This window comes from Stegostoma tigrinum, chromosome 23, assembly GCF_030684315.1.
Source record: "Stegostoma tigrinum isolate sSteTig4 chromosome 23, sSteTig4.hap1, whole genome shotgun sequence".
NCBI classification, from domain to species: domain Eukaryota; kingdom Metazoa; phylum Chordata; class Chondrichthyes; order Orectolobiformes; family Stegostomatidae; genus Stegostoma; species Stegostoma tigrinum.
The window spans coordinates 37632461-37655690 of NC_081376.1; the positions used below are offsets into that span (position 1 = coordinate 37632461).

The 23230-nt window shown below is 38.5% G+C and overlaps 1 protein-coding gene across 1 annotated transcript in view; it reads left to right on the top strand.

Moving 5' to 3' along the window:
- sun1b (Sad1 and UNC84 domain containing 1b) overlaps window positions 1–18417 on the top strand; it is a 69093-nt gene extending 50676 nt beyond the window's left edge. Inside the window, exons 15-23 of the mRNA XM_048552733.2 lie at window positions 2750–2836; window positions 7588–7631; window positions 7716–7854; window positions 8014–8265; window positions 9064–9148; window positions 13116–13231; window positions 16332–16499; window positions 16924–17016; window positions 17571–18417. Coding sequence (XP_048408690.1) covers window positions 2750–2836; window positions 7588–7631; window positions 7716–7854; window positions 8014–8265; window positions 9064–9148; window positions 13116–13231; window positions 16332–16499; window positions 16924–17016; window positions 17571–17687 — 1101 coding nt within the window. The 3' untranslated portion in view covers window positions 17688–18417. The remainder of the gene's footprint in view (window positions 1–2749; window positions 2837–7587; window positions 7632–7715; window positions 7855–8013; window positions 8266–9063; window positions 9149–13115; window positions 13232–16331; window positions 16500–16923; window positions 17017–17570) is intronic.
- Window positions 18418–23230: the final 4813 nt, after the last annotated feature.

Consider the following 23230-nt stretch of genomic DNA (forward strand, 5'->3'; position numbering starts at 1 on the left):
AAGATTTGTAATCTTACTGAGCAGTTGGGACTGCGCATGTAATGAGTCCATCATTGGAATTGATGGGATCGCAGCTGTTCCACCATGTTTGATGCCACTAAATTCTGAAATTCCTTTGGAATGATCTTTGAGTAAGCACTCTTGCTCTGCCAGTCCTTTGCTTAAAAAAAGTTCAGCTTCTATAATAAGGATCTTCAGGTACATGGATGAATTTGAATTTTTCAAAAAGCAAGCTGTTCTACTGATAAAAGTGCGCAGCTCTCGTGGCATTGAGTCCTAATTCTTAGCCTTGCCCTCCATGTAATTTTCCGACTACTGATATTAGAGCAAATCCAGTTAAGGAAGAGCTAAAATTTTAGAAACCTTAGTTGTTTGAGTTAGGAAAATCCTCAGATAATGTTCCTTAATTCACTGCTGTTCTAGGCAGTATATTCCCAAATGCTTGTGCTCCAGGGTGAGAAGGATTTCCCAGCTCATCTTAATTCAACTCCCCTCTTGGTTGCAGATGGGTGATTTTAAAAAGTTCCTTCCCTTGTCAATATCTTTTACCCCAATCCAAATGTACTTGTGCTTTCTAGAGTTAAAGTATGGGGTGATTAGCCACTGAATACACGAAGGGATAATAAAACGTGACACATACAGAGACTAGAAATGAGAGTTGAATAAAAAGCAGTTTAAAACAAAAGAAATGCAAATCCGTTCTCTGGGTTCTGAGGAATCGGCAGAACTAAGCAGTTAAGTTGGATCATTCTGATGCCACTGGTAATGAAGCAGTTGATTTCTTGTTTCTTGGCGCTCATTGACTGAGACTTTCTTTGCCGGTTTCCTTGATGGTGACTTCATTGAATGGCCGAGCTTCCGGTATTTAGTGAATCATGGAATCACTCTGTGGAAGCAGGCCATTTGGCCTAATGAGTCCACACCCAACCTTTTGAGGAGCATCTCATCCAGTCATGGGATACTATGGACCATTTTGCATGGACAGTCCACCTAACCTGCGTATATTTGGACTGTGGGAGGTTACCAGACCACTTGAAGGAACCCCATGCAGAGATGGGGTGAAAGTTCAAACTCCTCAGATGTCTAAGGGTGGAATTGAATCCTGGTGCTGTGAGGCAGGAGTGCTAACCGCTGAGCCACCATGTAATGTGCAAAACTAAAGCATGTACCAATTTGTCCTCAAACTGATCTTTACAATGCCCTAGTATGTCAGCCCACTGACATATGTCATAGTTTGTTGTTTTCACCCTTTTTATGTCCTTTCCTCAATGCAAACCAAAAAATGTCCTAAACTGCAGACGTAATCCACCCTTTGGCTGAAAAAGGTAGTCAGCTTCTCATCTGTTCCTTTAAAATCTCTGATGAAATTGCCTACATATTCCACTGTTCTTCCATGGATTCATAGAGGACCTTGCTAAATGACCACTGAATTTACATCTTCAGTCTCGGCTTTATACCCTTTTTTTAGGGGGAAGAAAATGTAGTACTTGTTCAAGGTTCAATATGCCAGTAAGTAAGTTAGAATTCTGATGCATTTTCATTATATTGAGGAGCGAGAACATGGGATTGTTCCGTTTACAATAGTGGATGCTGATGAAAGGAACAATATACTTCATTGAAACCCAGGAGCCTTGAAAATGTGTAACAAGATAATTCCAAAAAAGACCAATATGTTGTCTGTTTCAAAGCTTTGACTTTTTGAAATACTCCCAGTTGTTAAATTGGGACTGCACACATTCCTGGAGGTGAAACTAAATTGCATGGCTGATAATGTTGTGGGCTGTTTTTCTGCAGTTGCATCAGAAGCTTCAGAAGATGCACATGACCTGTTTATAGAAAATGGTCACAATGTAAACCGGCTGCATTAACATTGAAAGTTGACTATGACATGACTGTATTCTGACCAAAATTAACTTGCTGCCTGTTAGTTCGAAAATTTATCAGTTCACTGGGTGACTTGTGTTCCAACCAAATGAAATATGCGGTCCCCAGGGTCAAATCTAAATCATGTATGTCAAATACTTGAACAGTAATAATCTCTAATGAAAGGAAAAAATGCTGGAACTACCCACCAGGTCATACAGCACCTGTGTAACGGTGAAGAGAAATATTTCAAATCGATGATGTTTCACCAGATTCTCTTTGACCTCAGAGGGATGTTGTAAGGAGAACAGAAATTGCCTGCCTTCTGAATGTTTCTGACCACTGTTATTGCTTCCACTACTGAAATATTTCTCACCGTATACTTGATTTGTATGCAAGTAATTTAGTTTCAGTTGGCAAAAGAAAATTTATTTTCCACACTATTTGTGAAAAATAGACCAATCTGAATCGCTTAATCAGTCTGCACGCTGAATGTGTTCTTCAAAAACAGGTGTGTGCTCCTGATCACAAGGTTGACTAGTTTCGAACCACTTGAATTTGCTGAAATTGTTATTTCAAGTTAGCAACCCTAAATATCTTTGTTCTGCAAACGTGAAATAGTTCATTATATTCATATCAATAGCTGAGAGATTGATATTGGAATGTTTCTTCCTTAAGAACTCTGGGAACAGCTAACTGTTTAAATAATAACTTTTACACCATGTAAATGATCATTTCTTATGTAGCCTCAGCTTGCAGAGATGCTGTGAAAAGCTTTAATATTTCTCGTTTTATGTTTATCTTCATGAATATGTATATCATCTTGTCACATAATGTATTTTCAGAAGACAGATTTTGAAAAATTCCCTTTTTCTTCCCTCCCTAGAATCAGTTTATGGCTTTCCAACAAAAGCACGAATTGCGCATCAGTGAATTGGAGTTACTGCTTCAAAGTTTGTCCAGCAGATCAGAGGTGTGGTAACATTGTAATTATGCATCTGCTAGCTTAATATTTGATATAACTGATAACTGTAGAGTAGTGATTTGCCATTAGAAAGTCTGTAACAGATGGGTTTGGTACATAGGACTATTAAAATCTATGAAAGTGTGAAATTTGGCTTTTATTCCTGCATTTGAAGATACACAAAACAAAACCTGAATTGTTGACTAGATAAATAGTAAATCTTGAGTTTAAGTATTACTAAACTGCTCTGGTTCGTTCTGGTGTTTTGTGATATCAAAACCTCCTTGCTTAATGCTTTGCAAGGCAGGGCTGCAACAGCATAATGGTGGTTTGATGCACTTTGGTTATAGAGCTGAAAATACAGTTATGTGAGTAAGTACCTATCTATTTGTTGCAGTCCACACACAATTTGATAGATCCAAGCCATGGTTTGTCATGACTTGCTCTCTGTACAAATGTGACAGAGACACAGGGTTTGACCGTACGAGTCTATCTTGAGTAGCAAGGTAGTCAGCCCCAGTTCTCAAAATTAAAGAATCCTTGAGTAACCTAGTCATGGCTAGGTTAGGCTTGGCAGTGATGTACTGATCAAATCATGAATAAATGCAAAATATGTTGAGGTTCACTTACAAGTGAGTACTTGAACAAGGCACAGTACCCATCAAAAGTCAACTGTTCAGTGGAAGGGTGGGGTCAAAATTTGTATTCATTTATTGGGATTAATATTAGTTTAACCATGTGGTTATTCTGCAAGGGGATACTGTTTCTGTATTGAGTGATCTTGGTCATTAGCTGAATGAAATGAGTTGTAAATTGAGAAGTTAAATTAATGAATGAAATACTAAACCACTGGCACCATGTTGCGGAGGATAGCAGACCATAAGTTTGCAATGCAGACGTGTTTTCTTCCTGATGTGGGAAATCTCAGATTGGAGACCTTTTTATCTGTTTGATGGACTGCTGAAGTGTCAACAGAAGAGGCATGCTATTGTTAGGTTCATTTTTTGGAGACCCTTGTGGACTTGATGCAATAGCAAGACACCAACGTGGTTACAAAAACACAATCCTTTATTATTAAGCAAGTACAAGCTGTGGAGGATCGCTGTACTCAACCAGGCACAGAGTGCTGAGCTCAGTAAGCAATTCTCCCCGAACAGTGGACAGTCCCTGCTTTTTATACTCATTTTGGTTGATTACTTAAAACAATTACAACATTTGGAACATAGAGAACAGGATACAGCATTGATCGTTCACGAAGTGACTGATAACGACAGGATGCGATTTCGAGCTGCCGAAATGTCTGGCTTGAACCGAGATCCCTGACCTGGCCACTTCGGTAGAAACAGAAGTTTCATACGTTGACAGAAGTTTCACCCCTTTACAGAATACAGGTGTCTTGCACCTGTACAATCGTTTCCCACACAATCCTATTCAGCAGGAAGTTTAAGTCAGTGTCCACGTACCCCTGTGTGAGACCATGAGCATAAAAAATAATGGGATGTTATCCCATTAACATCTCACTATCAAGGGAATATTAGAGATTACTTGTGCATTGTTTGCTACACAATCCCATGTTTCAGTCTGTCGTGGCTTATGACTTGTAACAAATCAGCCTCTTGTGCTGCACTGCTCGAGGAAGTTTACATTTCGGGCAAAGATATATTTATATTTGGTTTTCAAAAACAAAATTCATTGAGTTATTAGGAGCTACATGGATGTTAAATTGGTGGCTAGGGTTACAGAGAACTTAACTGACCTTGTATTTAAATATTTTACTAAAGTAAACTTGATTTTTGCCATTTGTACTGCAGCACGGGGTGTGTTCTGCATGCAGTTGAGACAACGGTTGTATGCAAGCATTACTTCAAAAAGAAAAATTAATTGCGATGCTGGAAATCAGATGAAAACAAATTGCTGGAAAATCACAGTTCTGAAGAAGGGTCACTGGACCCAAAACATTAATACTGCTCTTGCTTCATAATTGCTGCCAGACCTGTTGAATCTTGCCAGCCATTTGTTTTCATTACATTACTTTTGAGCCCGTTTAGCCTGAGCATCTTCATCCTGAGGACTGAGTTTGAACAAAGGAAGAGAAACTGGAAACAACTGCTCCCACCTCAAATAATCACCAGAAATGATGTGCAGTGTTCTTGATTAGTTTCGTTAATGCTTATGGTGAAGCTTCAATGACCAAAGTCTAAAAGGCATGTTACTTGCCAAATAAGTGTGTATAAACAGATGTAAAAATTGTACGTTGGATCAGTGCACAAGATTAAAGCAGATTTGAAACTACGGTGTTCGGTTACCGGAAACAAAGCCACAGAGAAAATTATACAGATAATTATACCCTGCAGTGTGATGCTTCAACTGTTTGAGCACAGAGGTGCTTTAGCTTGTGCACACCTGTCTCTGATCACACTCAATCTGCGTTGCAACTGTCAAATGAGTTCTTCTGCTTTGTGAATTTTGTGAAATCAGCTAAAGGGGATAGTTTGGCAGACCAGTAAGTATGCAGGTTTGAAATGTAACAGAGCTCTCTTACTCAAATCACACGAGTGCCAGGTGTAGATATGTTGTATATCAGGCTTTGATTTTTTTTGCATAAATGATTGGAAATGCATCTTACACTTTAAAGACAAACAATTATTTTGCAGAAATAATCATAAATTGATTCACATAGGAAATAAGAACAAGAGTGGCCACTTTGCCCCTTTGGTTTGCTCTGTATTTCAATAATATAATTGCAAGTCTGATCTTGACCTCAGTTTGTTCTTTGTTTCTGTAACCCATGAGCTCCTTATGTTTCAAAAACCTGTCTGTTCTAGCCTTGAATATATTCCGTGGCTCAGACTCTCTATCTCCATGGGATAGAGAATTCTGCAAATTCATAACCAGCGGAAGAATTTGTTCCACATGTTCATATTAAATAGATGGCCTCTTACTGTCAGACTATGCACCTTTTAGTCTTTGATTTCCCTCGGTAGGAGGCAATATTCTCTTTGTATCTAAACTTTCAAGCCCTCCTCAGAATCTAGTGCACTTCAATAAGATCATCTTTCTAAACTTCAATGACTAAGCGCCTGACCCACTCAGCCCTTCCTGAAGAAACCTGCTTTATTACAGAGTTCAACTGAGTGAACGACACCTAAACTGTTTTGTTGCAAATCTTCTTATAAAAAGAGACTAAAATTGTATGCAGTATTTGCTGTGGTCTTAACAGTTGACCATGATGTGTATTCTTTGAAATCATTACTAGTATAATGGTGATTTTTGAAAATTGTCTCAACTTTATAGCCCAAACATGTTCCTCACTCTGAGAGAGTGTGTCTTGACTTAAAGGCCATTTGCCCCAATAGCTTTGTATTACTTCCCAGCCCTAATGTGATTTTTAATTACCCATGTAGAAATGATGGCCCCTGCACTGACCCTGAAATTTGGAGCCAGAGGGCCATTGAAATAAAGTGCCTGTTTTGCTCATTGGAGTGTTTGTTTAAAATTTGGCTACTCTAAAGGTTATCATTTACTTTCTTTTTCTCCTGCCCTCATTTCCACAGTTCCCATTCCCCAGCCAAGTTTCAGTAATTGCCCTGCAAAGCTCTGTTTTGCAGTGACTTGATTTTGATAATCTAGTAGCATCTTATGCGCACTGTTAATTACTGGCTTCCCATCTTGGTGAAGCATTACCAAACAAATGTTATTGTTATGCATGTTGGAAAGCTTGTATGGCTTGCCCTCTGCTATGATCGGATTTTAAATAGCATGCATCAGGTTTCACGGTGTAATTATTCAGGCTCGTGCAGCAGATTGCTTACATTTCAGCACCTTATAACATTCTTTCCTGTACACCAGTGTCCTGAGTAGTATTTTCATGTGTCTTGAGCTGTAGCTAAAATTGGCAGATGTGCTTCTGTAAATTGCCAGGTGGAAAACATAAGCTCGGCTAAATGTGATTGAAAAACTTACTGTGCAAGTGTTTGAAGAATTTGTGAAACAAGTCATGATGGTACTTTTGTAGGTGAGATAGGAGTTAGCATGCCAGTCCTGCCTTGAAGAATAATGTGTTAACTGAAGTTTACAGGAAGTGACTTTAAAAAGCCTGTGTAACAATGATACCCATTGTTGATAACAAAGTGTGAAGCTGGATGAACACAGCAGGCCAAGCAGCATCTCAGGAGCACAAAAGCTGACGTTTCGGGCCTAATGCATCATTTTATGAAACAGCATAGGAAGAACGCTGTCCATCTCCACCGAAGAGCCATCGTATTTGTCCCAGAGTGCTGCAACTTAGCCGTTTGAAAAGAGAATTCAGCTTTTGAACAAATTACACTGGTCTTTCAAGCATGAATTCTTAATCACCATAATTCACTTGTGATTTAAAATAACCTTTCCTCTTTCCCATGAGCTTAAACTTATCTTCTGTTTCTGCTTCTCCCTGTGGAGTCAGGAAAATAGGGAGAAACTGTCATAATTTTGAATCCTCCTTAAATCCCCTTATAATCGTAGATTGAAACATGAATAAATTAAACTCTTCAGCATTCTTTATCTGACTGAAGTCCCTTGTGCCTGTGATCGAGCCAATAAGTTTGCAACTTCCTCAATCCTAGACTTTGGAATATTATGTCCAAACTGTAATATGTGACAAACTTGTCTCAAATTATGCAACTTACCTTCAAAGTAATGTTTATGATACCAAATGATCTGTTAGGGATAATATTTATGACTGAAAGCAGTTTTTGTCAATGTTTTTGTCTCCACTGCAGGAAGTTTACAAAGAGGTTGAAACTGCAAAGACAAACACTCTGAGGTATGTTTCGTTGTTACTCGTTTTTTGAGAAGTTCATTAATTTCTCATTGGATTCTACTTCAAGTTTTCTTTTACTTTTCCAAGCAAAAATGAAGAACAGTACCAGCACCTCATGACTGAACTCCAGAGACTGGATATAGAATTGTCCACAGTCAAATCAGAATTGTCAAGTGTGCAGGAACTGAAGACTACTTGTGCTAAAATAGATGGGATACAAGGAAGTGTAGGCATATGTTTTCTCATTATGAAAATATTTTTCAATAATTTAATGTATGGCAAAGGCTGCTGTTCAAAATTGGTTAATTACATTGTTATGGTTACTGGCACAATCAAACCTGCAACGTCTGTGCATAATTTTTTTTCTCCTTTTCTGCTTTTCCAGGTTGACAGTCAGGTCAGAGAATTGGTCAGTTTGCTGATATTTGGAAATGACCAAACTTTACCTGCGTCTTTCAAGGACTGGCTGTTCTCCCAGTTTGCCAGCCAAACTGAACTCCAGATCCTATTAAAAGATTTAGAAATGAAAATCCTGAAAAATCTCACCCAACATTGGATTGAAACAAAAAAGCTGCCAGATGCACGAGTAGCTGCATGTGCAGTCACTAATGCTGGGTTAAGTGGCATTTCAGAGGAGGTGAGTTCAGTTGGAATTGTTACTCCTGTATGTTTTCCCTGCATGTTACTCTTCTTTGGTCTTTTCCCTTGACAAAGGAGCTTGTCCTGCTCTCTCATTGTCACTATCATGTCAAAGTTAAAGTAACGTCTCAGCAAAATATTCCCATTGTTTTTCCTCCATGCAGACCTCCAAAGTCTTTGTGCAGCAGCAACTTGTGGAACTGGAAGTCAATGCTGCAAATGACATTGGCACACCAGTTGCCGTGCATGGACCCTTAGACTGACTTAGGACATTCCTTAACATGGTGTGTGATCTGTGGGGATTGAAGTATTCTTATTCATCTCCATGATCGATGCAGCAGAACTGTCTCTGCCGAATCATGTTTTGGGCCAAGATCTGTTCGGTGACACCCTCACATCAGACACAATACTATGATGAATGTTGAATACATTGGAATTGTGTGTGTTACAACTCTGCTGAGCTATCATTGTATTTTGTGCAGAAGAAAGTTCTTAAAGCCGTGCTTGTACTATAACAATTTGTTTAGAAATTTACATTCCTGGGGCTCGAATTGACATTCACGTGCATGTTCTTGTATGCTTAGAACATTTTGACTGCTTGTGGAAATGTTTCCCTCCAGACTTTAAGGGTTACGTGCTAGAGAGAGAAGATGCATTGGTGTCTCATTTGATTTTCTTTGACTCTATTCGTAGCCATTATTAATATACCATAAGCAAGTATAGATTTATAAGTGTGCCACTTTTTCAGCATTTATTTACTTTTGTTTTCTTTGCCCTGGGGTTACTTGCTATGCAGCAAGTGCATATCATTGTGAACAACGCTTTGAAACTGTACAGTGAAGATAAAACTGGAATGGTGGATTTTGCTTTGGAATCTGGAGGTAAGTAGCTGCAGCGTTACTCCAGGGTACATGGGAGGATAGAACATGTACCAATTCATATGAACAAAGACATATTTTAAAGCATTAGACACTGAGAAGAAGCAAGTGTGGGACCTGTGAAAAGCCAGATGAGAAATGGTTTAGTCTGCGACTTTCTATTTTCTGTATCTAAAAGCTGGTGTGTTTGCTTTGAGTTTTTAAAATAAGTGGTGCTGTGTAAGTTTCTGCAGTGGAAATTTTTGATTTACATTGGAGAAAGTGTCTAATGTTTAATCAACATTGTGTTGCTGAACATTTTAAGATTTTTTTAAATGACACTTAATACTATGATCTGGCTACTATACTGTTATAATCCACCTTTGCAGAGCTGGTTGTTCAGGGGTGTTGCTATTTATTTACTGTATTTTGATATATCGCATAGGACTCAATTTCTCAATCTCTCCATTCACATGAGGTGTCATGACCATCAGGTTATATGACTACCAGCTATGTCTCTAATGAGAGGAGCAGCCCTATGGTCTGGTAGGACTATGGCAAGTTTACCTTTACCATCCGTAATAAACTTGTAACCTGCAGGCTTGGTCTTCAAGCATGTGAATTAGAAAGTTGCAAATCTCTTATCCCCAACAATATTGTTTCTGGGAAATGCACCAAATTTCTGGATGGCAAGTTATCTATGCCTTGTATCAATCACATGCAGTATATTTAAATAATAGTTCCCACAGTTTCATGAGATGTCAAGGTAAGAAGTTGCTTGGAAATTTCAACACTGAGCTTTTCAGGTCAGACAGTGGAACTTAAAATTCAGTCCCAAATTAAGGATGTGCTCTGAAATATTTCTATATGGAAATCCATATAGTTCATACTTCTGGACTCATATGCACTTAGGATGAATTATTAATCCAACATATAAAGACTGAGTGGCCATCATGCCACTGACAAAACGTGTGCAAAGAATAAACCATTTTCTAGTGGAAAGGACTAATGATGCAAAGCATTTCATGGTAGAATCTCATTCAATAAATGTTTGTTGGGATGTGCAAGTTTTTAATTTGAAAATGAAGCTCCTATATTGACACATTTGTGAACCAACTTAAAAATTGCTTTGGCTGTGTTACCATTTAGAATTGACTAAGACTTCAGTAGTTGTTTGTGTAGATTGTAAAGTAATCTAATCAGCAACTTTCTGTTGGGTCAAAAAAATCAGATGACGTGGGTTAGAGTGAAACAATTTTGCTCCTTGTAACAAGACTCCAAAAACTTGTGTTTTCAAATAAACTTGGACTGTAACCTGGGGTTCTGTGACTTTTGACCTTGTTCACCCCTAGCCAGTGCTGGTACCTCCACATTCTGGAAAAGTGACATTTTGGCAAAATAAATTGATGCATCATTTAGCCTTGACTTGGATTTCATTCAATTTGCATAACTATACAGACTTATAATGAAAACAAATGATTTGTCATCAGTTGTTAACTTGATCATCCTAGTAATTTAACCTGTGCAGAGGAAGGGGCATGAGCATTTGGATGACTCCAGATTGCAAGTATAGAATTTCTTAATCTATTTTGGAGAAGTGTTGATCATAAATCATCACAAAGATGTTTTGAATGTTAGAGGAATTTCCTGTGGTGCTGTTAACCATGTCTCACTACCACATGACACCTATGCAGCAGGTGCCACTTTCCTAAGTGGTATATGCTGTTCTGTTTAAAATTTGGATGTTTTTGATTGGGACACCACATTTAAAAAGGTCATGAAAGTGAGTTCAGCAAGAACTTGAAAGGAATTGCATATAAATTCAGCCTGGATATTTTTGAAAATGTTTCATTCATGCTTGTTTTAGAACGTTAGAGGTATTAATGGGGAAGGGATGATTTAGAATGGTTAAATCCTTAGAGGTTTTGGGATTGGAAGCAGTTTATGGAGTTGATATGCTTACGGTGGGATAGTTGAGTGGACCCAACATAAGCATTCTAGTTTAAAACAATCAGGAAGAGGTGTTTGAGAGAGTTGAGCTTGTGCACTAGGTCAAAAGCTATAGTGCATAACATATAGTGAGGCTGTTGATGGGTAAAGCACCTTTGTCTCTTTTGTATATTTTTGTATGTTTTCTGAGCTCATCTCACACGTTAAGAGCAGATTGTAGAGTGGTTATGGTTCACTTACTGGGGTAGATATGCTCCTCAATAAGCGTATTTATTAAAATGTTCCAGGTGGATGGCTGTCAAGTTGTCTGTAATCTGGCCATGTAATATAAATATGTCCAAAGCAAACTTGCGCACTGCAGGTTAATAAGATATCTGACACTTGTTTTAATCCATCATGCAACATCTATATATTATGCCTGTCTGTAAATGAAATGTAGATTTCAGTTGCCTGATCTTTGTCATAAAAGTGAATTTTAAAGGTGAACTGCCCAGGGAGATGTCAGTGCATTAGTGATGTCACTACACTAATGCCCTGTGGGAACATGAGTTCAGATGTCATCATGGCAGCTAGTAGTATTTAAAGTTTATTAATAAAATCTGGAATTGAAAGCTGGATTCCAGTGGTGACTATGAAACAAATCATCAATTATCATCATCTTCTGCTTCATTGACTTTTAGGGAAGGAAATTTTTCATCTATGCCTGCTCTGGCCTCCAAGTGTTTTCAGGTCCAAAGCAACATGGTTGACTCTCAAATACCTTTTTGAGGTGGCCTAGCAAGTTGCTGAGTTAAGGGCTGGGCAAGAAGTACCAGCCCTCCCAGTGACCCTCACGTCCCAAAAAGAATAAATGAGTAACAGACAAATTGCTAGAATGGACACAAATGGCAGATGTTGAGTTTAATGTGGAGAATTGTAAAGTGAATCATTTTGGTAGGAAGAACATAGATAAACAATATGAAATAGTGTACAGTTGTCAAGGAACTGCAGGTGCATAGGATCTGGAGTGTCGGTGTACAAGTCATTTAAGGTGTCAGGGCAGTTTGTGTATGCAGATAATAAAGCATGCAAGAACTTGATTAATTGGTGTATAGTATACAAGAGCCAGGATGTTATGTTGGATTTGTATAAGCCTCAACAGGAGTATTTTATTTGGTTTTGGGTGGCACTTTGGGAAACATTTTGAAGGCATTGGAGTGAGTGCAGGCAAGATTCATGAGTGGCTCCATGGAAGAGGAATGTCAGCTGTGAAAATAGATTGGAGTATTGGGAGAAGAGAAGACAAGCAGTTTGATAGAGGGATGAAAGATCTTGATGGGAGTGATGAGAGTAGATCAGATGTAACTGTTTCCACTCCTGGAAAAAATTTAAAATGTAAAGGCATAGATTTAAAGCAATGTGAGAAAAATCTTCTTGCAGCAAGTTCTGGAATTTGCTGCTAGAAATTGTGGGTGAGGCAAGTTTCACTTGCATTCAGAAGGGAATTACTGTTAACTGAACGTGAACAAATATACAGGATTATGGGGAGAAGGCAGGGAAATGGTGCTAATTGCCCATTTGGCAAACTGGTGCTGAAATACTGGCTGCCTCCTGCAGTATTATTATTCTTTGATCTTCAGCTGCAAAATGTGTGTTCTGCTCTGCTCTCCCCAGGCATATTCCTTGATGTTCTCAACATCCGTTGTTCTGTTTCACTTTGATAATGTTGCCCATCTCCACTCCAAGCTTCCACTAGTTGCGTAAAGGCTCGTTATTATCTCCTCCAGGCACATTCGTCTGTCAGCTCTCCCTTCCTTTACTGACAGTAAGGTCGGCTTGTCTGAAACTCAGCTCCACGACGCTGATTCTAGGTGTTATAGGCTATTTTCAATTAGTGCTGGCAGATTGGGTGTGATGCCCCAGCTCATGGCTATCTCACTTATCCTAATTGAGATCTTTGGTGTTCTTCAGCGGATAGTAGTCAGTATGGGTTAGAACTTCCTAAAAATTGCTTGTACTGTTTTGTTCTCTACTGACTACTGCTTCTGCCTTCTCTTTGCAGGTGGTAGCATCTTGAGCACTCGTTGTTCTGAAACCTATGAAACTGCAACAGCTGTAATGAGTCTGTTTGGAATCCCACTTTGGTATTTCTCACAATCTCCTAGAGTGGTAATTCAGGTTGGTTGATCGTATTAAGATGAATAGTGTTGGTGACCTTTCATAGGAAGCTATGTAAACACATAGGGTTAGAAGGGAGTTGTGATAGGTAGTGCAATAATGGGGTAGAAATTTGTGTGTAAGTGCAAACACTTTCCACTGTGGCTAAATGTCCTGTTTGTATTGTAAACTTATCAGCATGTACAAATGAAACTTGTGCTGAAATTAAAACAGAATAAACTGCAGATGCTGTAAATCAGGAACAAAAACAAAATTCTGAGGAAGGGTCACCAGGCCCGAAACGTTAAGTGTTTTTTTTTCCTTCTCAGATGCTGCCAGATCTGCTGAGCTTTTCCAGTAACTTTGTATTTGTTGTGCTTAAATTGTTTGCCTTCTCATTAAATCCTTTTCAAAGCAGTTTTGAAAGAATGAAAATCCATCATCCTTTTGGAGTTCTGATTCTGTGCCATGTTCATCTTGCATATGATTATTTTTAAGGAGTGTAATTTCTCAGGATGCCTTTCAAAATACAAAAAAGGAGTATCGGTAATTAAAACAAAACCATTCCAGCTCTTAATTTCCAACGCCTGTCTTATGGTTCTACTCTATCCAATACAGTCCTTAAAAGGGATAACTTGAAGCATAATTCAAAAAATTATCACACCACCTTAGGAGTAAACTTTCTGTTCTGAAGAAATCTGTCTTTTAAAAAGAAACTTGGAACACATGCTGAAAGTATTCATTTGAACCTCTTCTCTGATTTGGTCAAAACTTGGTATCGTAGCCTGAGCTTGCCCCTATGTTCTGGATTGCACATCCAGGAGAAATAATCTTCAGTATCTACTCTGTAAAGCCCTTCAAAATCTTGTGTGTTTCAGAGGTCACCTCATTCTTCCTCAGCCTATTGTTTTGTGGAAGGAATTGTAGATGTAGCAAATATTCACAATGGCTTTCTTTTTGTGGTAGTTCTTTGCTAGTCTGATGTTCAGTTTATATTTTTCTTTTACACAGAATCTGTCATTTTACTAATATTAGTAGTATTATTGTCCCCTATTAGCATTCATCACTAAAACACCTATTGGCTCTGTACAAAATCTGTGCACTCCCCCTCCCCCCCATGGCAGAACCTGTTTTTTCGGTATGTTTGGTCCTATTTTCTTCACAGTCTGAGGTTCAGGCAGTGTTTTTTTTACATGCAATCCTGCTCAATGCAACAACTGGGTCCTTTGGAAAAAAGGTGTTCTGGAAAATTTTATCTCCCGAAACAGTTTTTTTAAAAAAACTGAACAATTACCCAGTGTCTGCATGTGCACAGTGACTCAGGTTCAAGTCTGCTGAAGTTGGAGGAAAAAAAATCTGGAATTAAGAGTCTGTGACCAAGAATCCATTATTGAGTGTTGGGGGAAAAACCCATCTGGTTCACTAATGTCCTTTAGAGAAGGAAACTGCCATCCTTATCTGGTCTGACTTGCATGTGACTCCAGACTCTCAACAATGTGGTTGACTCTTAACTGCCCTCTAGGCAATGACGGATGGTCATTAAATGCTACCTAGCCAGTGACACCCTCATTCCATGAATGAATTTTTTTAAAAAATATTCACCCTTCCGTGTATCTTACAATGGCTAAGAAAATTGCAGCAGGGCAACCCCGTGTGATGTTTTCACCTTGGTATTTCTCTAGCCATCAAGATGCACTCAATGTGTATTGAACCAAATCAATAACCAATTAATGCAGCAAAGATTTCAGGCTTCAATCCTTGCGAAAAATAATACCTGCAATTCCTATGTTTCTTCTTCTCCTCCCCCCCCCCCCCCCCCCCCCCAAAAAAAAAACAAGTTATTAACGTACTTTTTGTTTAGGGCAATGTCTGAAACTCTGGCCATGTTCCCAATTTTGTTTGAGTGTGGGAATGCAAGTGACTATTAAATACTGTGTGCTTTGGTTCATATCTTGTTCAAATGTGTAGCTAGTCTCCATGTTAGATGTTAAGTCCGAACATTATTGTTATGACTTCTTTCCTGTTTCGTGCTCTGGAATGGCTGGCTTGAGTAAGTATTTTGTGAAGTGATCTGCTTGTGATTCTTAAATTTTTCCCTTTCTTTCTGTCCCACTTTTCTTCCCACTTTACCTTCCATCCATAGAGGCTCCAACTTGGAGAAATTCCACCAATGGAAACCATGTTCTGCTTGAGTGGCCATTCCCTTTGAATCTAGGCAGGGTCCAGACCTGAAACATCAGCTTTCCTGCAGCTCTGCTGCTTGGCCTGCTGTGTTCATCCAGCTCTACACCTTGTTATACCAGAGACTATCAATGTCCTATTTGTATAGTAATTACAGCCTAGTCCAGCTCAGACCTATCCTGGCCAAAGATGATAACACTTTCCACCTGGGGTAATTGCATAGCAGTTGGGAGTGGAATTCCTGGCCACAGCTATCATCACCTGGGCAATGAGCCCAGTTGTATTGACTCCATTGCTGTCCTAGCTGAGATATTCTGACTTGATATAGACCAGGAAAGTCACATCTCTGTCTCAGCTACCCCATGATGGTTTACCTCTTGAGAATCAGAAGAACAGCTGTCTCCATTCATAAATGCTGCAGGAGTGCAATCTTCATGATGCTGCAGAAGGAGGAATGTTAAACAGTATTCCTGGACTGTTTTTGTGTCACATGATTCTTCAACTAAACCATTCCCAAACAAAAAACCGAGTCATGAGTTACTGAAGCATTCATTTTGGGTCTGGTATCTCCCTCAGTTCAGATTATGACTAGTTAAAATAATCTGATACAAATTGTTGCACAGAACTTTGACTTGCTTTTATATCAGTTTGACATTTGTTTGACTTGCTGACATTTTAGCACAAGTAAAAGGAAAAAAGCAGGGTGCTGGCACTGAGTTATTCCTCCAGGGAACATTGCATGCTGATGGATTGAATGATCACTTCCTATGCTATGATTATTCTAAGATTTCACGAGGTGAAGTGATGGGACAAGTGAGGTTAGCATGTCAAAATTTTGGATCTGAAAGTGGAAAATTAAGAAATTCTTAGCCTAAAAATTGCCATATTTTAATAAGGATGCAGAGATGTTGTAATGTTTCTCGTACCTTGTCTCTTGCAGCCAGATGTTTACCCTGGAAACTGCTGGGCATTCAAAGGATCCCAGGGATATCTGGTTATTCGCCTTTCTGTGGAGATTTATCCTTTAGCTTTCACCTTGGAGCATGTACCAAAGTCTCTCTCTCCAGCAGGCAATATTAGCAGTGCTCCAAAGGACTTCAGTGTTTACGTAAGTGTAAGCAGCAGACTGTTAGAGAATCACAGGACAAACAGTGATGCTCAGCTGAAGTAGTCTGACCTCATATGCCATGTCCATTAGTAAAATTTGAGTGAGCATTAAGTTTACAATTGGAGAGGTATGCATGTCTTTTGGAGGTGTGTATGTTCCTACAGATAAAGCTGACTGCTTAAACACCACTGAAAAACAAACTTCTGTGGATGTTGGTACTCTGAAATAAATACAACGTGTTGGAAAGACTCATTTGCCAATATTTGTGGAAATGGAAACTAACTGAAGTTAGCTCCACCCAAACTTTCTCTGCATTTATAAAACCTTCTTTCAAAAAAAAATCACTTATTATTTACCTAATTCTGAAGAGGCTTTCTGTTATCGTTGCTGAGTAACAGTGACCTGTTTTGTGTGTTCCTTCCAGGGTCTTGATGATGAGTACCAAGAAGAAGGTGCAAATTTTGGCACCTACACATACAACCAAGATGGAGAAGCGGTACAGACTTTCCTTGTCAGGGTAACTTAGTTTCAGATTAATACTTGCTAATTTAGTTATTCTAACTTTTATTTTCAGGATGTATTTCAGATTTTTGTAGTGTAGTTTTGCTGTTGTATTTCATATTCAATTTATGGTTTATTCCAGTTTTTGTCTGAAAATTGCAGCAGGTGTATACAGGTTGTTTGGAACCTTTTTTAATCCCATCCCACTGATAATTGAGTTAGAAAACATTGATTTCATTTTATGACTTGGTCTAACACAGTTACTTGCAAAATTAAGGTAAATGAACTTAATGTGTTAATTCTTCAGCTCATTCTGGGTCTAAGTTCTTGCAGTTTCTTCCACTGAAATCCTCCTTTTGGTCACCTGTCCTGATGCCTTGCGCAGCTCAAAGATACATTTTTCTCTTGCTGTGAAATAGCCTGGAATGTTTTATATCATTCAAGGCTCTATAACTTAGTTAATTCATGAGTAAAAGAATTAAAGATAATTCTATCAGATAATCAGTCTTTTGAGTATGTAATTTTTCCTCTCTCGTGTTTGTGCTCTACCCTTCCCTATCCAAACTTTAGAATGAAAGCTTGAAAAGCTACCAAATAGTTGAACTCCGGATATTCTCCAACTGGGGTCACCCAGAGTACACTTGTCTCTACCGGTTCAGAGTGCACGGCAACCCTAGAAAACAATGAATCGTGGACTGTACTAATATTGTAAAAATTGTAAATACTGGAAGAACTGGGAATAATTCTGGACACTGGAATTTGTTCTTAGATTGTGGCATGAATAACGTACTGCTGAATTGCCTACTATCAGATGCTTTAAGAACACTGCCTACTGATTTGGTTAATGGCTTTCTCATGGTTTTTAGAGAACATTTTGTCTTGTTTTTATTTTGGTAAATGTCTGGTGTTTGTTTTGCGCAACAAGAATACTGAATGCCTTTCCACTTGGAAAAAATGGAAAGAAATTGATGTACAGACTATTTTATTGGACATTGGATAATGTTTATTTGTATATTGCACAACAGTCCTCATATTTGTAAAGAGAATACTTCAAAATATAAGCTTATATTAACCGATATAATCCATATATTTAAATATTGACATTAAACCTGTGGCCTGTGTAGAAACAATACGAATATGAAATGCACTCATATATTTCAAACTATGATATAAAACAAAACAAGGCATATTTTCTCCTGTAAAGCAAAATTAGGGATTTTGGGGAAGGGACTTTGTGAATAACTATTTATTTTTCAAGAGTAACATAGGACTTTGTGCAATGTATTTTTGTAAATTTTTCACACTGTCTTGAATTGTTTTTATTTCCTTGGCTGTTACAGAATTGGACAAAGCTATTCAGATGTTTAAATAAAGAATTTAATTTTTTTTGAGAGGCTGAATGTATTTGAAACATAATAAAGGATAAACTTTCTTTTGTGTAACATTTGTATTTGAATACAAGTTTTCAATATTAAGAGCATCTTAAACTCATCATAAATTGAGATCTAGTTTTAGGTTAAACCAATTAGTAAAAAGTATGTGTTATGATCTGGAATGCACTGCTTAAAACGTTGTTGGAAGCAGATTTAATAACTTGTGAAAGGAGACAATTTGTCGGGCTCCAAGGAAAGACCAGAATAGTGGAACTATTCAGCTGTTCTTAGCGGAGGCATAGGCACCATGGACTGAATAATGACTCCCTGTTCTGTATCAATCTCCAGTTGCTATGTTAGCTTCTGACTTGTCATCCACAATGTCTAAAATATGGAACAGAAATTCTTTTTTTTTTGCTATCCATTGGAGTTGGCATTCCCTTGAATAAAACTTGATGGGATTCATGTGCAATCAGGCAGATTAATGTAATGGTCTAAGGTCATGTAGCGCAAAAAGAATGGACACAAAGTTCATTGGGTAATGCCTAGCTCATCTCAAATGGGAAGAATGGTTTTCACATCTTAGGATGCTGTGCTTCAAAGCTCTGTACTTGTGGATGACAACCAAAGTATCTTTATATTGTCTATAGCAACTGGTAAGATAGCTACTGCTTAATGCACACTGAAAAATGACATTTCAGCGTGAGTAAAAGCAGTGGTGACAGTACAGTCAAAACCTTACTGTTCTAAAAGCTGTAACAACATACCAGCCATATTTTTGAGAATTAATAACCACCTCTTAAAGCGCTATTCAATTCTAGTGTAATGCCATGGGTACTGGCAGTCACCTCCTGTCCCATCCAAGTGGCTGCTCTTTATGTGGAGAGGCTGGAGAAACTGGAATTGTTCTTCATAGAGAAGTTGAGGGGAGATCTATTTGATGTTTAAGATTGAGGAGGGGTTTTGACATGTGAATAAGAAACTGTTTTTCTACCAGAACAATAAGTGACCAGAGGCCATAGATCAAAGATTGGTGAAAATGTTGATGAGAATTCTTTTAATTCAGCACTTTGATCTGAATGAAAGGGCACGAATTTATCCAATAATGAAAGCATGTTGCAAGTGGATTTGTTAATATTCGAGCATGACAGAGAAAATCCTTGTATCACTGGATAAGAATGGGGGAGGAAATTGGGACTAATTAGAAAGCTGTTTGAAGAGAAGGTGTGCTGAGGGTAAATTGCCTCCAATGTTGTAAAATCTTGCACAAATGGGATGAAGGATAAGTACTGCAGCAGAAATGGGGACAGGCTTTGACATTTAGAACCACTTGCAGAGTTTAGGATACAGTTTTGTAGCACTTTTTTCACTTACAACATGCATTTAATCCCAGCCATCAAGGGAACTCTGTTTTACTTGTGGGTTTAAACTTGGGTCCAATATTAAAACCAGCTGGATGGGCAAACAGCTATATTGGCATTTGTACATTCTGGTATTCCTGAAACATGACTGAAATTTAATTTTCATAGCAACTCCTGTAAAGAAATTGATTCATTAAAATGCACATATCTCCAATTACGATAGACTTCATTGGGACCTGATTAAAGGATTCAGATGAAAGGTTTGACTGTAATTTTGCATTGTGTACTGTTTAAATGTTAATGTTAAGAACTTTTTATTGCAAGGCTATTGTAGATACTTGAATGTTGGGATATATCAATTTCAGCAAACATGATCTCTTGCATTAGATTTGTTCAAGAATGTGCATGGTGCTAAATATGCTATCATTACTAATAAACGTCCTGGCTGGTCAGATACATTCAAAATCCATTTGATGAAAAGACTGGCAACATTTCAGGTTTCAAGGTCAAATGACTTGAATGCTAATTCATGCCACACAAGCAGAGTGGTGAAAGGAACGAGGCACTTTTTTCTGGGCTTTTGCTGACTCATGAGATGTAATGGTGAAGAGTTGGTGCTCCGATGTGAGATGAAATGAATTTGCTAACCTGACGAACAGTTTTTTTTGTAATAGGTGCAACAGGGTTGTAAGGTCTTCATGGAAGGGAAAATCAGTACACACATCCCTATTGTTGGTTCAAGTGAGAGACAAAACATCTGTGGATTCCCTATTTTGGAGTGCACCATGTTCCTTTTGTTTCTATCTTGGGGATATGCCCCACAAAATAGCAAATCTTTGCTTGGTTAGATATCTCCAAGCTTCTGGTCAGAACAGTTTTTATTGAGCTTTTGGAGAGGTATGTGTTGATGAGCAGATGACTCTTCAATTTCAAATTTTGTTAGTGTAGCTGAGGTCAGTTGTCAGTGCAGTTGGTGAAAGTTGACAGAGTCTAAGCAATTCAGGAGCTTTTTGGATGACAAGGATAATATGCCTTAAGAGTGCAATGAACATGTCCAGTTGACGAACTTTAAAAACACTCTTCATAGAACTCGCTGTTGTGATCTTGTTCTTTTCTGTAATGGGTACTGTTTGTCAAAGCCAACCTGGATTGTAACCTGTACTAACAAGGTGTAGAGCTGAATGAACACAAGCAGCATCAGAGGAGCAGGAAAGCTGATGTTTTGGGTCTGGACCCTTCTTCAGAAAGCTACTCTGCTGCTTGGCCTGCTGTGTTTATTGAGCTGTGCACCTTGTTATCTCAGATTCTCCAGCAACGGCAGTTCCCACTGTCCCCTGTAATCTGTACTGCCACCTATTGGAGTGATGAGCTTTGACTGCAAGTTCCAGCTTGCTCCATTAGAACCTGTGCAGCAGGTTAAGAATTGCAGAAAAATAGCTTCTGTTGATGGGATAACCTTTTGGTCAAGCTAGGTGGCAGTGCATTATGTGGAAATGTAACCATCAAACTGCAAAATTAATCATATAAGCTACAATCTATATTTTTGCATCACATGTTTGTTATGTGAAGCTTTCTATTTTTAATTTTTAAAATGGAGTAGCTTTGACAAGAACTATCCTTATTTTTCCAATCACTAGTCATTCTCTGAAGGGTTCTCTGATCAGTCTTTCTGTTATGACTGCATTTAGGATATTTTAGAACCTGGTTTAATTCAGTCCAACAGCCCTATCCAGCTAGTTTTTAGGCATTTCAGTTTTACACTAATTTAAAAAATTGATTGTTGTTTAACTCAGTTTAGAGTTGTAAGAATGTAGCTCGATGTCTGTGGTTGTCAACAAAACATTAGCACCTAGCACATTGACAATGAAATCAGCATCCCAGGTTTGGCAATCTCTGGCAGTAATCTGGTCTTTATCACCATTTGAATGGTGACATGACTGCACTCTTAACTGGGGGATTCCCAGTAGACAGTTGTATTGATTTCTTCAGTGTACTGGGGGTTTCTCTTGCAGATTATCAAGAAACAAAAAACAAAATTTTTACAGAATTTATTTTGAAAGTACTTGCATAAGACTTAAGGTAGAATATAAAAGATTCTGATTGATCTTTTTCTCCTGAAATGAAATTACATTGAAATATAACAGTACCTCACAATCTCTTCTCATGGCTAGTTTTGTTCATCAAACTTTAATTGTTTGAAACTCATTTACATCTGGTTGAATCTTGATCATGGAAGGGATATGACTTAGTCTTTCACTTTTTAGAATCTAATTCGCATTTATTGTGATTTTTAACAGTTTGGTCATGAGATGTGGGCATTGTTGGCTGGCTAGCTTTTATTGACCATTTTTAGTCTCCTTGGAGAGAACCTGTCAGGTCTATCTGCTGCCCTTGATCTTCTAGAAAGAAGCAGTCATGGATTTGAAAGGTGGTTTGAAGGTTCTTGGTTGAATTTCTGCACTACAGCTTGGTAGATGGTATACACTACTGATATTGAGGGTCAGTGATGAAGGGACTGGATGCTTGTGGGTATGGTGCCAATCAAGTAAGCTTCTTGGCTTTAATGTCATGTACCTTCATTGTTGTTGTAGCTGCAATCATCTAGGCAAGTAAAGAGCATTCCAGCAAACTCCTTATTTGTGCCTTGTGGATGGATGGGCTTTGGGGAGTCAGGTGATGGATTACTCATTGCAGAATTCCTAGCCTCTTCTGCCTTCATTGCCACAAATTTATGATTTTCCAGTTCAGTTTCTGATCACCAAGGATGTTGATCATGGGAGATTTAGTGATCATAACTTGATTGAATGTCAGAGGATGAGGTTAGATTCTCTTTTTTGGAGATGATCATTGCCTGCCGTTTATATGGTGCAAAAATTTTGGTCACACTCGCCTGGATATTATCCAGATCTTGTTGCATTTGGACATGGAATATTTCAGTATTTTGAGTTGCAAATGGTGCTGAATAAGGTGCATTTGTTGGTGAATGTCCCCAGCAGCTGCAGATCATTAGGTCCAGAGCACTATCTTGAGGCACTCGGGCCTCTTAACAAGCAGTGGTGATGCCTCGAACCTGGGCCTCTGGCTCAGAGGTAAAGTCCCACATGTTCCAGAGGTGTGTAATAGCATCTCTAATCAGATTGATCAGAAAATACCTATCCTAAGCAGCTTTCCTTCCCACATAAATTTGGGTCACCACTCCTGAAGTGAGCCTTCCCTGTGATTGTTAGCCCAAACATTTGTTCCTTGTGTAAGCTTTGCTCTGTAGATGTGAGTACCAACCTGAGGGGCAAAACCTAACCAACTCCACCACAGCCCTCTGAGTGGGTGCCTATACTCTGTCCTTGCATGCCACAATTAATCTTTATTCTAATTCTAAAATCTCTTGACCTGCAATCAGCTTGAAAGCTACAGTCTGGTTGGCTTGCATCAAAGACAGTTCTACGTTTAAGACTTGTCTGGTGCAAAATTCCTTAACCCTGTACATTATTAACTGCAC